Here is a 13,667-nt window from a genome sequence, read left to right as displayed (position 1 = left end):
CAGGTGGTATGGTCACTTAAACAGAATGGGCAAGGAAAGATTAGCAAAACAAGTGTTCTCTGCCAGTTTGGCAGAAAAAAGACCCAGTGAAAGACCAATTTTTGATTGGTCTTTCACTGGGATATAAGATCTGTAATGTTGGAATCTTGACAGGTAACAGATTGATTTGGAGGAAAATTGTAGATAGGAAGTTAGTAATGATGTAGCTCACATCAGTGTCATGTGTACACACATATATAGTGTGCATACTTGACAATTATATGTCGAAGCCTAACCAACATCTTCTCTAGGTATCCTATTTGTCCTTCACTGATGCATCCTCCATGCAACCAATGTTCCCTGAAGGGCTTAGAGGGATAGTATTTTGATGTCTCTTAGGCACTAAGACCTAATGCCTGTGCATCATTATAGGAATTTACAAACCCCTTTCTATATGAGATGGTTGTAGGGAAAAAAAATCTAACAGCTAGCCATATTTTTCTAAACAATGTCTTTTAATACCCATGATTAGAAGCATAATAATTTATCTTCAATCGACTTTTTAGGTTTTGGTTTGATCCCCAGACTTGGGTATCTAGGACAATGACACTACTATCTCTTGATGGGAAAAGATCAGGCTTTCTTATTCTTGATATTTTGCTCCTTTCTCACTATCAATCTTTTCTGTTCTAGTCAGTTCTTTATGATGTACATGTTACGTCATACCTTTTAATTCTAATGTTGTGAGTTTCTAAAATAACATCGAGATACATGTGTCATAGTCTCTCTGGAGCCACATCCAGCCCTACATGAAGTATCTATATTATGCCTATTGTAGGCTATACAAGCCTTGGTAGGAAGGGTGTTTATCCTATCTCTGGCCAGATCTATATACAGTGGAACCTCGGTTGTCGAACTTAATTTGTTCCCGAAGGCTGTTCTGAAACTGAATCGTTCAGAAACTGAAACCATTTTCCCATAAGAATTAATGTAAAATGGATTAATCCGTTCCTGAACCCCAGATGATTGTTTATTTAAACCTTGACTACAGTACTTCATGCATAAGATCATATACAAACATAATGAAAATGCATAAAATATTACATAAAAAGAATAACCACAATAAATAGATAAAATATAGACGAAAATTGATCGCCTCTTTATTTTTGAGTATTGTACAGATCGTTGATTTTGCCATACCGAACTGCATAGCAAGATCTGAGGCACGAATGCCATTTTCATGTTTGGATATGATTTCTTTTTTTCATCTCTGTCGTGGTGGTTCTAACAACTTTTCTTTTCGCTTTGCTGCTATCACTATTCTTCTGCGGCCCCATGGTGGCTTAATTGATAATAATTTATGGGGAAAAAGAAAATCAAGAAAACTCACTGCAAATTCGAGCAAGTGTCTGCACTGAATGAAGGCTGCCACTTAACTGACGCTTTCCCGCCTTACAGCTCAACATGCGGTTGCCACTTGCCTGTTCAGAAACCGGGGCGCTTTTTGTTCGAGAACAGAGGCGTTCGACAACCGAGGTTCCACTGTACTTCCATCCAGGTAACATTCATGTTCCTTCACACGATCCAAAGATGTTGGGCCACTGAAGGTCTTCTCTTCAACTACAAGGTATGGAAGCGTTTCCCATATCTTTCTTTCACGAGAGTTAGAAACTATATGCATACCATTATTAAATATCCAATGTAGTGTTTTAGTTAATTCTCATTGGATTAAAGGAGTTCTAAAGGCAGCTATTCGTGAAAGATGAAGATGAATGTTGCAGTTTATTTAATCTTAAATATTTTAATCAAAGACCCATCCATCTCAGCACAGTAATTTCTAATCCACCAGTTTAATGGCTGCATGAAGATAAGCAACTGGAACATCATATGGTAGTCAAAGCCAATTCAAGTCCATAGTTTATATTCCAATCCTATATCCAATTTATGCATAACCTTTTATGTGGTATCTGGTCAAATGCCTTAGCAAAGTCCAACAGTAACATATGTATCCATTCCCTGTATCCAACTCATCTATAGCATTATTATAAAATATTGAGTACATTGCTCGTGCATGATCTCATCATCAATTTCCTGATATCTAATCCAAAGGGATGTTCAGGTTACTATGACAGCATTACATGATTAAGTTTACATTATTTTCAATCTTTTATCAACAGCTTTCCTCTAAATCAATCTTTTACTTGCGAGCACTCCAGTATTGGCATATGTAACATTTCATGCTTCTATGGCAGTTCTGACTGAATTAATCCACCTAGACCAGGGGTGGGGAACACGTGGCATGCCAACAACTTTTTTCTGGCATGCAACCCAGGGCTCACCTTAAAAAATAATTAAATAAATAAATACATATCCAACATCTTTGCCGAGTTGTATATTTTAACTTAATAGAATACTGTTAAATATGCAGTTATTTTAAATATGTTATCAAATCTTCAAATATATCTTGTCTTCTGTGCCTTTGTAAAAACTATAGTTATCTCACTTAAACTTTCCTTCTTTACCTTGTCATACATCTGACTTATGGCTGCAAATAATATAAAGCTCATGTGTGCAAAACTTACAGAACAAAGAAATCGCCTCAGGCCAGAGCCAATCTCTTTGTCTGACCCACTAGTGTTTATTCTCAACTGAATTTGGAAAATTTATTTAGTTTCTAACTGCGCCACCAAATTCGTGGGTGGGAGTTGAATCTCCCACCGAAAAATAACACTCGGTAAACCATACAGAACTTTTCTCTCTTAATTCTAAGTAAATCTAGCAACTTAAATTTTCTGTTATGCAGTCGTGACAATATCTATCTTAAGGCTCACAGATTCGAATTAATGAATAGTGCATTGGAAATAGAAATCAGGCAAGTTATTTAAACAAGAAAACATTTATTTAACATCAATGAAATGTACAATGGGTCAATTTTAAGCACTAAGTAAATTAGCTTCTATGCTTCAAATCACAACTAATGACTACGTTTACAATTTAGTTCTTTATCATAATCAATTCTAATAAGACCACGTGTCTATAATTTTCTCTCGTTAAACTTGGTTATACTCAGATCAATTTTACATAACATTCTGCAGGTTTAGGCAATTGCTATAACATTAAATACACGATGTTTCACCTTTAATTTTAGCCAGACCTTCTCTCACATCTAGCAAAATATTTCAAGTATCAGCATAAGGCCTAAAGTCCTCAAGTATCACTATTAAACAAGTCCCTTAATTAAATCACCATCACAATCTAAATTTTCCTTCTAACTAAACAATGGAAATTCCTTACTTGAACAGAATTATGTACTTCTCTGAATGATCCTTCATCTCCTTCTGTTACCATTCGACAACTCGGGTAACTCTTCTGGGTTTTGTGAGATCCTTCTTTATTATCAACGGACATCGGGAACTTGGCGGCATGGAAACTCTGCATCTAATTTCTTCTGAAACAGCTTATCTTAGTTGTGTCACTTTCTCGGCATTTACTATCTGGAACGCAGATTTCCGATGGCAATTGCAAATCATCTCCCAAGATGTTATCAAAACTCTGCTGCCGTAACGTACATCATATCATTGTACTTCTTGGCTCCGGGATCTCGTTGACTTCTAGAACCCGTAGCTTCAGGTTGGAACTCCACGTGACCTCGAAACTTCTCGCTGACCCGGAAATGGGACCGGACGAACTCGAACTCCACGAACTGCCCTGCCAGGAACCAAACTGAATCGGTGCACTGAAAAAATCTTTCTCGCCGTTGCAACCCACTATTTATCTGGCTCCGATTACCTTGGGGTTCGCTTATGTCATCGTCCCCCTGGGTATTACGATGTTCTGCACCTGCCACCTTTTTTTTTCTGTCGTTGCATTAAGGTGGGAAACCCCCTTGCAATGTTGACCTTTGAGGTTTGCAGTTTGCAAAAAATATTATTTCCAAATTAAAAAATATGAAAATTTCTTTATTAACCCACAAGTATTTTTAGTGAATTTTGTTTACCAGTAAAATCGGTATATAAGGTATTTTTGTATAAAAATCCTTCTATACACGATTTTACAATACATTTATTAAAATAAAGAGCAAAAAAGACTTCAGTTTGGCGATGCAAAAATTATAAAAATGAAGTGGATATTAAATCCACCATTATTTTAAAGCCAAATACGGAAACTATAGAAGTTTCGTATGAATTTTGACCAGAGAGCGTACAGGAATACACTTGCCGGCATTTACGAGTTACCCTAGCCGGACGTTATAGGAAGTACGACCGCTAGCCGAAGCGTCCATATATTCGCCTCCTGAATATACTATTGGTTCATTTTCTAATCCACCAATTTAATGGCTAAGTGAAACCTTATCAAAATGGACCAATAGGAGGCAAATATATGGATGCTTGGGCTAGTGGCCGTGCTTCCTATAAGGTCCGGCTAGGGCAACTCGTAAATGCCAGTGAGTGTATTCCTGTAAGCTCTCTGGTCAAATTTCACACGAAACTTTTATAGTTTCACATGAAACTGTATTCATATTTGAAACTGTTTCAAATATGAATTCGGCTTTGTAATAATGCTGGATTTATTACAATTAATGCTGGGGGGGGGGGGGGGGCACAAATAAGTATCATCCTCCAGTTGACCATCTTGATGTTTAAGAGAGCAAGCACATTAGACATGGTAAATAATGCTAATGAAAGTGGAATAAATATTTCTTTTTAAATTAACAGTATATCACACACGTGTGTGTACCAAAAAAAGCAGATAAAAGAGAAAGAGAGAATACAAAGTAAATACAATAGTTAGCCAATCTATGACATGATAGAAGAATCATATACAGGGTGTCCCCATAAGTTCCAAAATGTTTCAATAATTCATAAAAATCAGAAAAATTGGCATATTAGAGTGTGATTTGCACGAAACTGAATCATAAGCAGGAGGATTATCTCAAATTAATACATGCAAATGAGGCATGTGGTACAGCACCCTCTATCCATGAAATTTTAAACTAAATTTTTCTCCCCACCAAAAAAAAAAAAAAAAAAAAAAAAAAAAAAAAAAAAAAAAAAAAAATCCTACTCCTCGCAATTCAGTTTTGTGCAAATCTCACTATAACATGCCAATTTTTCTGATTTTTTATGAATTATTGAAATATTTCAGGACTTGTAGGACAATTGTGTTGTGTCATTTTTGACATTTACAGGGATAAAAACCTCCCAAACTTTCTGGAACAGAATAGCTTCAAGAACAGATAAAGATCTTACAAATGACTGAAACAACTAGTTCTAAGAAAGTTGTTGATATGGTGCATGACTGTGATATTCTATACATCATTTCCTGGATGTGATTAGTGTACATTTCATGAAGTGATGTTTTGCTTTGTAACTCATGGGTCTAAATATGATCTGCAAAATTGAAATCTGTTTTTTTTTTTATTTCCAGGTTTATGTTTTAAAGAGGCCTTATGTTGATGAATTTTTACAAAAAATGGGGGAACTATACGAATGTGTTCTTTTTACTGCTAGCCTTGCAAAAGTATGTATTATAAAGTGTCATGTAATTTTTTAAAAAAACTTTTTGAAGCCATGTTTTACCTCAATGTGCATAGTTTCTAAGTCTCTCAGTAATTATCTGAATTCTAATTAAATGTAATTTTTTATATAATGTTAATTTTCTAAGAAAAGTCATTTCAAATGTTTATTTTTATAGAATTCCATTTCATTATGATCATTTTTTCATTATGTACTTTTTAACTCTTGGGCCGACACTTGTTAAGGGTATTATTTCAGCTTATTATTTTAGAATTTGCTGACTCAGCTTTCAGAAATGTTTTTTTTTTTTTTAAGTCTGTTCTGAACATTTGAAAACAAATTGCATAAAATAATTCTCTGCTTTGTGATACATTTAGTTTTGAAGTTTTAACTCATATATTTTTTCTGAATTGATACTTACAATAGTTGAGGTTTGCAGTGTATTTAATGGAAAAGAATTGACAAAATAGTTTACATTATTTGTGTTTGATTTGCATTGGCAATACTTCTGGTTTGATATATATGTAGTAATTTTGCTTGTTTTGTGGGGTGTGGCATAGTGTAAATAAAGTAAAATAAATAGATGCCACCAGTTTTTAGTAGTAGTCATCAGCATGTGAGAATCTGACCTATTTGATGGTATTAGTTTGAAAGCACTCAGAATAGGTGAAACAGCATTTATTCTGTTAGTTCTTTTTAAAAAAACTGGTATGAATCGGTGTTTTTCTTAGCATATGGTAATGCAGATAAATGTTTCTTTTAGGTAGATTGTATTATCCATAACGTTTTCAGAAATGAATTAAGAAACAGAAATTTTTTCCTCCTATGGGATAAGATATTCATGTTTTTGTATTTCGTAGTAAGATGTCAGACTGTATAGCTGCTGTATAACTTCTCTCATAGCCTAATTCATTAATATATAGGCCTTTTATATATGCTGCCCATAGTTGATTTAAGATGAGACCTTGATTTTTTTACTACATTGAGTAGAACACTGTATAATAAATTAAAGATGCCAAGAAATTATATTCTTGGTTTGGTCCTTTATCCAAGTGTAAGCAAACAAAGTTTGCACATAAAGTAACATCACAACTGGGAAACTCTTATATAGAGGCCAATGACTCCACATTACTTGCCTTAGTATCCCATAATGTAAGCACATATCCTTACAGACATGTATAATGCTATGCATTATAGGAAGGTTCACTGCCCAGACTGGTTTTGACCTTTATTTAGGTCTTATCAGTGGGAGCCAGACCCAGAAGTGATACTGAGGTTGAAGTACTGCAGAAGCCATATTTCCATATATAAGTAGCCAAAAAGAATCACACCTTATTCCCAAAATACTGTGGATTAGAGACAGGTGTTGAAAGTTTTTCTGCTTGGTTATACTATAAATTAAAGAGAACATTGTATCATTTCATTCACTTCTTTAAATGGGCTTACATAACTGTTGAATTCTCTGTATGGCAGTTTAGTGTTTCCAGTTTGCTTTGTGTTTCGGATTGTGTGAAATGTCTATCCTGATTTATGTGCATGTTTTTTTTTTTTCTTCTGCATCTTCAACATGTTCTATTTGATGGATTTTTCCAGATCAACCAGTCTGTCCAACATAGCAAATGCTGCAAATACAGAAGATTTTGTACACTTTTGGTCATTTAAGAGTCAGTTGAGGTTGTTTCGGTAATCTTAACATCACGGATAATTTTTATAGTGGTTTGAAAGGAAACTTTTAAGTTGTATTAATGAATAACTAACTCTTATTTAGAATTATTGGTCAAGTGTTAATAAACTATTTAATCACCAATTAGTTTCGCCAGCTATTGCTGTCAGCATCTTCATTTTATTAACACTTGACCAATACTTCTAAATAAGAGTTAGTTATTCATTAATCTCAGCGGTCAAGAATTATAACAATTTTAGTTGTATTGTTTTAAATGAAAATGGGAGAAAAAGATATCCTTGAAGTATGGAGTAATTACTTTGAAAATTTGCTAAATGAAACAAGCAGTGATGACAGCACAGTGATAAAAAAACACTGACCAGGCATGCAGTCAGGAATACATATCCATACTTGAAGTAGAAAAAGCCATCAAAGGCTTGAAATGTGGAAAGGCAGCAGGAGTAGATGATATTCGACCAGAAATGCTGAAGTATGGTGGTATAAAAGTCTTACAGTAGCTGCACTGCATAGTTCAGAATGCCTGGACAGAGGGACAAATTCCCAATGATTGGAGTAGAGCTCTCATAGTACCTATATATAAAAAGAGAAATAAAACTGAATGTGAGAATTACAGAGGTATATCCCTATTGAGTGTTGCTGGCAAGAATATGCAAGTATACTTGAGAAACGGTTGAGAAGAATTGTGGAAGAAAAGCTTGGTGAAGAACAAGCTGGATTCAGGTCAAATAGAGGCTGTCAGGATCAGATCTTCATTTTACGACAAATAATGGAGAAATCATGGGAATATAACAAAGATCTGTATTTAAGTTTTGTCAATTTGGAAAAGGCATATGACAAGTTGCCAAGAGAGAAGCTATTCAATATGCTACAGTTATATGGTGTCAATAGGGCATTATATCAAGCAATACTTAGTCTTTATTTGAGTTGTAAGTCAGCAGTTAGAATTGAAGGAAGTACAGGAAGATGGTTTAATGTTAAATCTGGTGTGAGACAAGGATGTACATTATCCCCTCTGTTATTCATTATCTATATGGATCACATAATGAAGGAAAGTGGTATTAAACATGATATCAAAATTGGAGATGTTAATGTCAGCTCTCTGCTTTATGCGGATGATGTTATACTTCTAAATAAATCCGCTACAAGTCTGCAAGATTCTCTGACTAAATTGAATAACTGTTGTAATAGATATGGTATGAAGGTCAGCAATAAAAAGACAAAGACAATGAAAATAGGCAGAATCATTGAAAATGTCAACTGTGTTGTGAACGGAGAACCTGTGGAACAAGTAAAACATTTCAGCTACTTAGGCACGATTTTTAGTGAAGATGGTAAATTAAATATGGAAATAGACAACAGAATCAACAAAGCTGGTATGGTAGGAAGTCAATTGAATAAATTCATATGGAATAAGAGAGAAATTATTCGGAACACTAAATTAGCTGTATACAAGACAGTGTTCAAACCAGTTTTAACGTATGGATCTGAGAGCTGGGTCAGAAGTAAAACTTTTACCAAAGTCTAGAGACCGCAGATATGAGAGTCCTGAGAAAGATTAGAAGCATGAACAGATAACATCAGTGGCAATATCATATTAAAAACAAGAATATTAGGAAAGAACTTGACATTGTCAGCATCCAGGAATGCATTAGCAGAGCTAATCTCAGGTGGTATGGTCACTTAAATAGAATGGGAGAGGAAAGATTAGCAAAACAAGTGTTCTCTTCCAAGTTGGCAGGAAAACGACCCAGAGGAAGACCAAGATATAGGTGGATTGATATGGTACAAAGTGCCTTAGACGATAGAAATATAAGATCTGGTAATGTTGGAGTTCTTGACAAGTAACAGACTGATTTGGAGGAAAATTGTAGATAGGAAGTTAGTAATGATGTAAATTTTTCATGTAGTACTATCATATCCTGTACACCCCTTGATGGTACATGGCAGGAATTTCATGGTAATAAAAACTGTTTTAAAATTTTTGCTATTTTACCAGTAAACATATACAGCTATTTTACATATAAGGTAAGAAGCAGCACCTTTATAGTTGTCTTGTTGTATATGCTCTGGAATGTGCAATGACCTGTTTATGATGCTGTTGATAGTTCTGAGATTGTATCCATTTTTTAAGAGAATGTCTTTAAGATATGTTATTTCTTTTCTCTTGATATTGTAATGGCCTATCTAAGAGTTTTGATGATGCCTCTTGTTTGCACTGGGTGGTTGTGTAATGGCATATAGATATTGTCTGGTATTATGTCTTTTTTTTCCTGTAGGCTTCAAATGAAAGATTGATTTTCTGCAGAGATGAGAACATCTAGAAGGGAAAGTATCTGTCTTTTTTCTACTTCTAATGTAAATTGAATTTTTTGGTATAAACTGTTGAGGAATTCCTTAAACTTGCAGAGGGTGTCTTCTGAGCCTGGCCAAATGATGAAGATATTGACATACCTGTGCCAAAGTCTTGGTTTTGTGTGATAGATATTGATGTCTGTTTGCTTAAATGTCTCCATGTTAATATTTGCCAAGTGTGTTGAAATGAATGCACCTATGTTAGACTTTAAGTCTGCTCATAATAAATGTCTTGACACTTGAAAAATGTATTCTCTATATAATGTTTAGTTTCGCAGTATCAGATAGGAAAACATCTTTTAAGATTGATATGGGTGTCTTCTCTTGGAACCTTGATAAATCGGCTTGTGACATCTGAACTCATCGTGATGTCTGTAGAATCCAGTTTAATGTTTGTTTTTTTTCCACTTCCTATTGAGCCCACAAGATAAAATATTGTCTAGATTTCACTCTATAGTATACGAGTACTGCAGAGAAATGAGAAGAAAGAAGAAACTTATAGACATTGAATTTGAATATCTCTAGATGTGAATTTTAGGAAATATGTTTTTAAGGGAGGTTAATCCAAAGGATGAGATAGAGGAAATGACTAAAGAGAGGAGAAAAGGAGTGCAGTTTGGTGTGATGGTTGTACCTAGGCTGAGCAGAAAATGGTTGCTTTCTTCACCAAAGTAGTTTTTTGGAAGTGAAATTTTAAGTATTATGCTGAAGGATAACATTATCACATATACATTGTGTTGTAACACACACATGTGCAAGGACGCATGCGCACGCACACACAGAGAGACAGACAGACAGTTTGTTAACTCCAAAATGCTGCTGGATAAGAATGGAATCTTTAATAACTTTCAAAAACTTAATTCGAAGACTTTTTTTTTTCCAGAAGTTACTAGACACCAAGTGTCCAGCTGTCAACATGATGGTGAATTAGCTGGTTTCATGCAGAGGTGGTAGGTTATCTTTCCTGGAAACTCAGGTTTTTCACCTCACAAAAACAGACTAACTAGACACATGCAGATATACACTGACCTCATATCCTTTTGGTTCAACCATACTTTCAAACACCCTATCCTTTATTGAAATAGAATGCATTCCTCACGGAATTCTAGAGAACAGATGATATTTCTTAATCCTAACTAGTATTCATTTGCATGTGATCATTTGTTGTGCAGTCAGTTTTGCTGAGTTTCAGAGGTAGAAATCAGAATTTCTTCAGGGAAAAAACTTACTTGCCTTCACCAGAAAACAGATGATATTTCCTAATCCTAACTAGTATTCATTTGCATGTGATCATTCGTTGTGCAATCAGTTTTGCTGAGTTTCAGAGCTAGAAATCAAAATTTGTTCAGGGAAAAAATCTTACTTGCCTGCACCAGAGTTCCACTGACTTCTGGAATTAGCTTAGAAAAGGCATAGATTTATCACCATGGAAATTATCATTCTTTGTTACTGTATCAGTATATTTAAATTAAGTAGTGGGTTGTCATTTTTTATATATTTATTTTCATAACTTGCTCTTTCATAGTGCAGTTAGAAGAGCTGGAATAGAAGTTTTCCATTCCAGTTGAAATATCCTGAATTTATGACAATCTTGAAGAGGTCCGCACTACTAATGGAAATTTAGAAGATAAAAGTTTTAGGGTGTCATTCAGAGGGACTTTAGTAAAGAGTAAGTTTACTTACACTTAGTTAAGTGTAAGTTTACTTACACTTTGATAAAGGATAAACCTTTAAACCAAGACTTACTTGGAATATTTAATTATTCACCTAGTTTTGCATCATCAGCAAATAACTGAATATTTCTTTCAGGTTATTTCCTATGTGCTCTTTTATTCTAACAATATACAGTAAATTTTTAATTGTAGTCCTATTCATGAAAGGTTGTTCAACTTATAGGCCATTATAGAATATATTGAAAGTTGAGGAGAAAGAACAACTTTGCTGACTTTGATTCGAAGACCTGAAGATTGTACTCATTAGGAAATACATAAAAATTGAAGGCTTATCTGAAAAATATCACTAGAGAGGATTCATGAATGAAGAAAATTTTGTTCTCTGAGGTTAGTTCAACCCTGAAGGGCAGGGCTTGACAAATGTGCTTGTCTACTCACCACAGGTGAGTAGATTTCACCAGCTGACAAGTAGCTGCAGGCTGAACAGAATAGGCTCTTTTTTTGTCGTTGTTCAATAATAACAATATAGAAAATAAACTCTCCAAATAACCTTTTCTTTAACTTTAAAAAACACGGATGCAGCACCATTAATCTGTTTATAGAATTCCAGCTGGTTAATTGGGACATATCATTAAAACAAAAAAAAAAAAAAAAAAAATGGGCAAGTATATTTTTTGAATGGTAGTAGGATTTTGGATTTTGCACAATTTGTCGAGCTCTGAAGGGGTGGTGATTAGATATTGCAAGTATCTGAAAACAAATTTATAAGAGACTATTTTGATGCCAGTTCTGATTAAGAGTGACCATAAAAATATATCTATACTCTTTTTCAGGTTATCTTGGTAGCAGTATATTCTGCTACATTTCCAGCTTTTCTTAACATTCCCACTATAGGCTTATGCTGCATAAAACCTTAAATTTTGTGTGTTATCACATCATGTACATAATTATTTTACTACTTTCTTTCTTGTTCAAGTAGAGTTATATGTTTCATACCATTAAACTGCATTTTCCATTTGGAAAATGCAGTTATTTATCACGTGGTCTCAAAAGACTTTTCCCTAAACATGGTGGAGATGACTGGTGGTGTTGGCTCTTGTATTCCCATTCACAGTAGTCCTAAGTTAGTAACATATCCTAAAGGCAAACCTCTGAGAAGCTCTGTAAAGTGCATCATACTAAATGTTTATGCTGGTTTACGGATGAGAAATCCTGATGAAACAGTGGGCAATATTGAAGCAAACAGAGGAACTGACAGGTGTAAGCAAGACAGCGGTATACTGCATGAAGAAGGAACTGACCACGATGGGACATCTGGGACATACGTGGAGAAGAGGCCTAGTGCCGTAGGACTAGGCACACACTTGGTAAAATACGATGACTACACTCTCAACAATTTGTCAGAAAGTGGTAATGAAATTGATGCTAATGACTTTACATCACTTGCCTTAATATCCCATAATGCACCTAATATACGAGTTGCCCCATTCCTGAAAATAGTTCAGGTTCAAACTTTTGTTGGCTTACATTTGGATAAAGGATTAAACCAAGTATATAATTTTTTGGTATCTTTAATTTATAGTATAATCACGTTGAAAAACTTTCAACATCTGTCTCTAATCCACAGTTTTTTAGGAATAAGGTGTGATATCTTTTGGCTACTTGTATATGGAAATATGACTTCTGCATTACTTGGTATCAATCTTGGTATCACCTCTGGGTCTGGCTTCCACTAATGAGACCTCAATAAAGGTTGAAACTGATTCGGGTAGTGATCCTTCCCCTAATGCATAGCATTATAAAGGATATATGTATAATGCAAAGCACATATCCTGTAAGGATATTTGTGGATGCAGGATATTATGTATTGTGTATATACAGGATATTATGTGATACTAATGCAAGTGATATGAAGTCATTAGCGTCAATATACAAGTTGTCCCATCCTGAAAATAGTTCAGGCACAAACTTTGTTTGCTTACACTTGGATAAAGGATTAAACCAAGTATATAATTTCTTGGTGTCTTTAATTTATAGTATAAATTATAGTAACGTTCCCAAGTAACTCTACTTGTCACGTCGAAGATAGTGATATAAAATTCACCGAAATCAGCTAAGAAGAAACCAAATTTTGAAGTGCTGAGAAGTGAACAGAGAGGACCATGGTCAACAACGAACGAAGAACAAAGGATGTCGCCATCTTTACAGTCACACTACAGTTGCTCAAGGGAAGAAAGGTGAGTCATGAAAGGTGCATCAAATGCCTGAAGGATTTATCGTCCGAACAAAATCATATAACCTGTAGGAAATGCAGTAGGATTCTACACTTTACATGTGCCGGCCTTTCAGAATCAACCTGGCAACATAAATCCAGTGCAACATGCGAGGAATGGAAGTGGTGCATCAAATGCCTGAAGGATTTATCGTCCGAACAAAATCATATAACCTGTAGGAAATGCAGTA

At 34.8% G+C, this 13,667-nt stretch overlaps 1 protein-coding gene across 1 annotated transcript in view; it reads left to right on the top strand.

Moving 5' to 3' along the window:
• LOC150109572 (carboxy-terminal domain RNA polymerase II polypeptide A small phosphatase 1-like) overlaps positions 1 to 13,667 on the top strand; it is a 111,374-nt gene that overhangs the window by 56,530 nt on the left and 41,177 nt on the right. Inside the window, exon 5 of the mRNA XM_090409072.1 lies at positions 5,407 to 5,499. Coding sequence (XP_090265198.1) covers positions 5,407 to 5,499 — 93 coding nt within the window. The remainder of the gene's footprint in view (positions 1 to 5,406; positions 5,500 to 13,667) is intronic.

This window comes from Typopeltis vanoorti, chromosome 2 (assembly GCF_054136105.1).
Source record: "Typopeltis vanoorti isolate ZY-2024b chromosome 2, IOZ_Tvanoo_1.0, whole genome shotgun sequence".
Classification (NCBI taxonomy): domain Eukaryota; kingdom Metazoa; phylum Arthropoda; class Arachnida; order Uropygi; family Thelyphonidae; genus Typopeltis; species Typopeltis vanoorti.
This window is presented reverse-complemented; position numbering and strand designations above follow the sequence as displayed.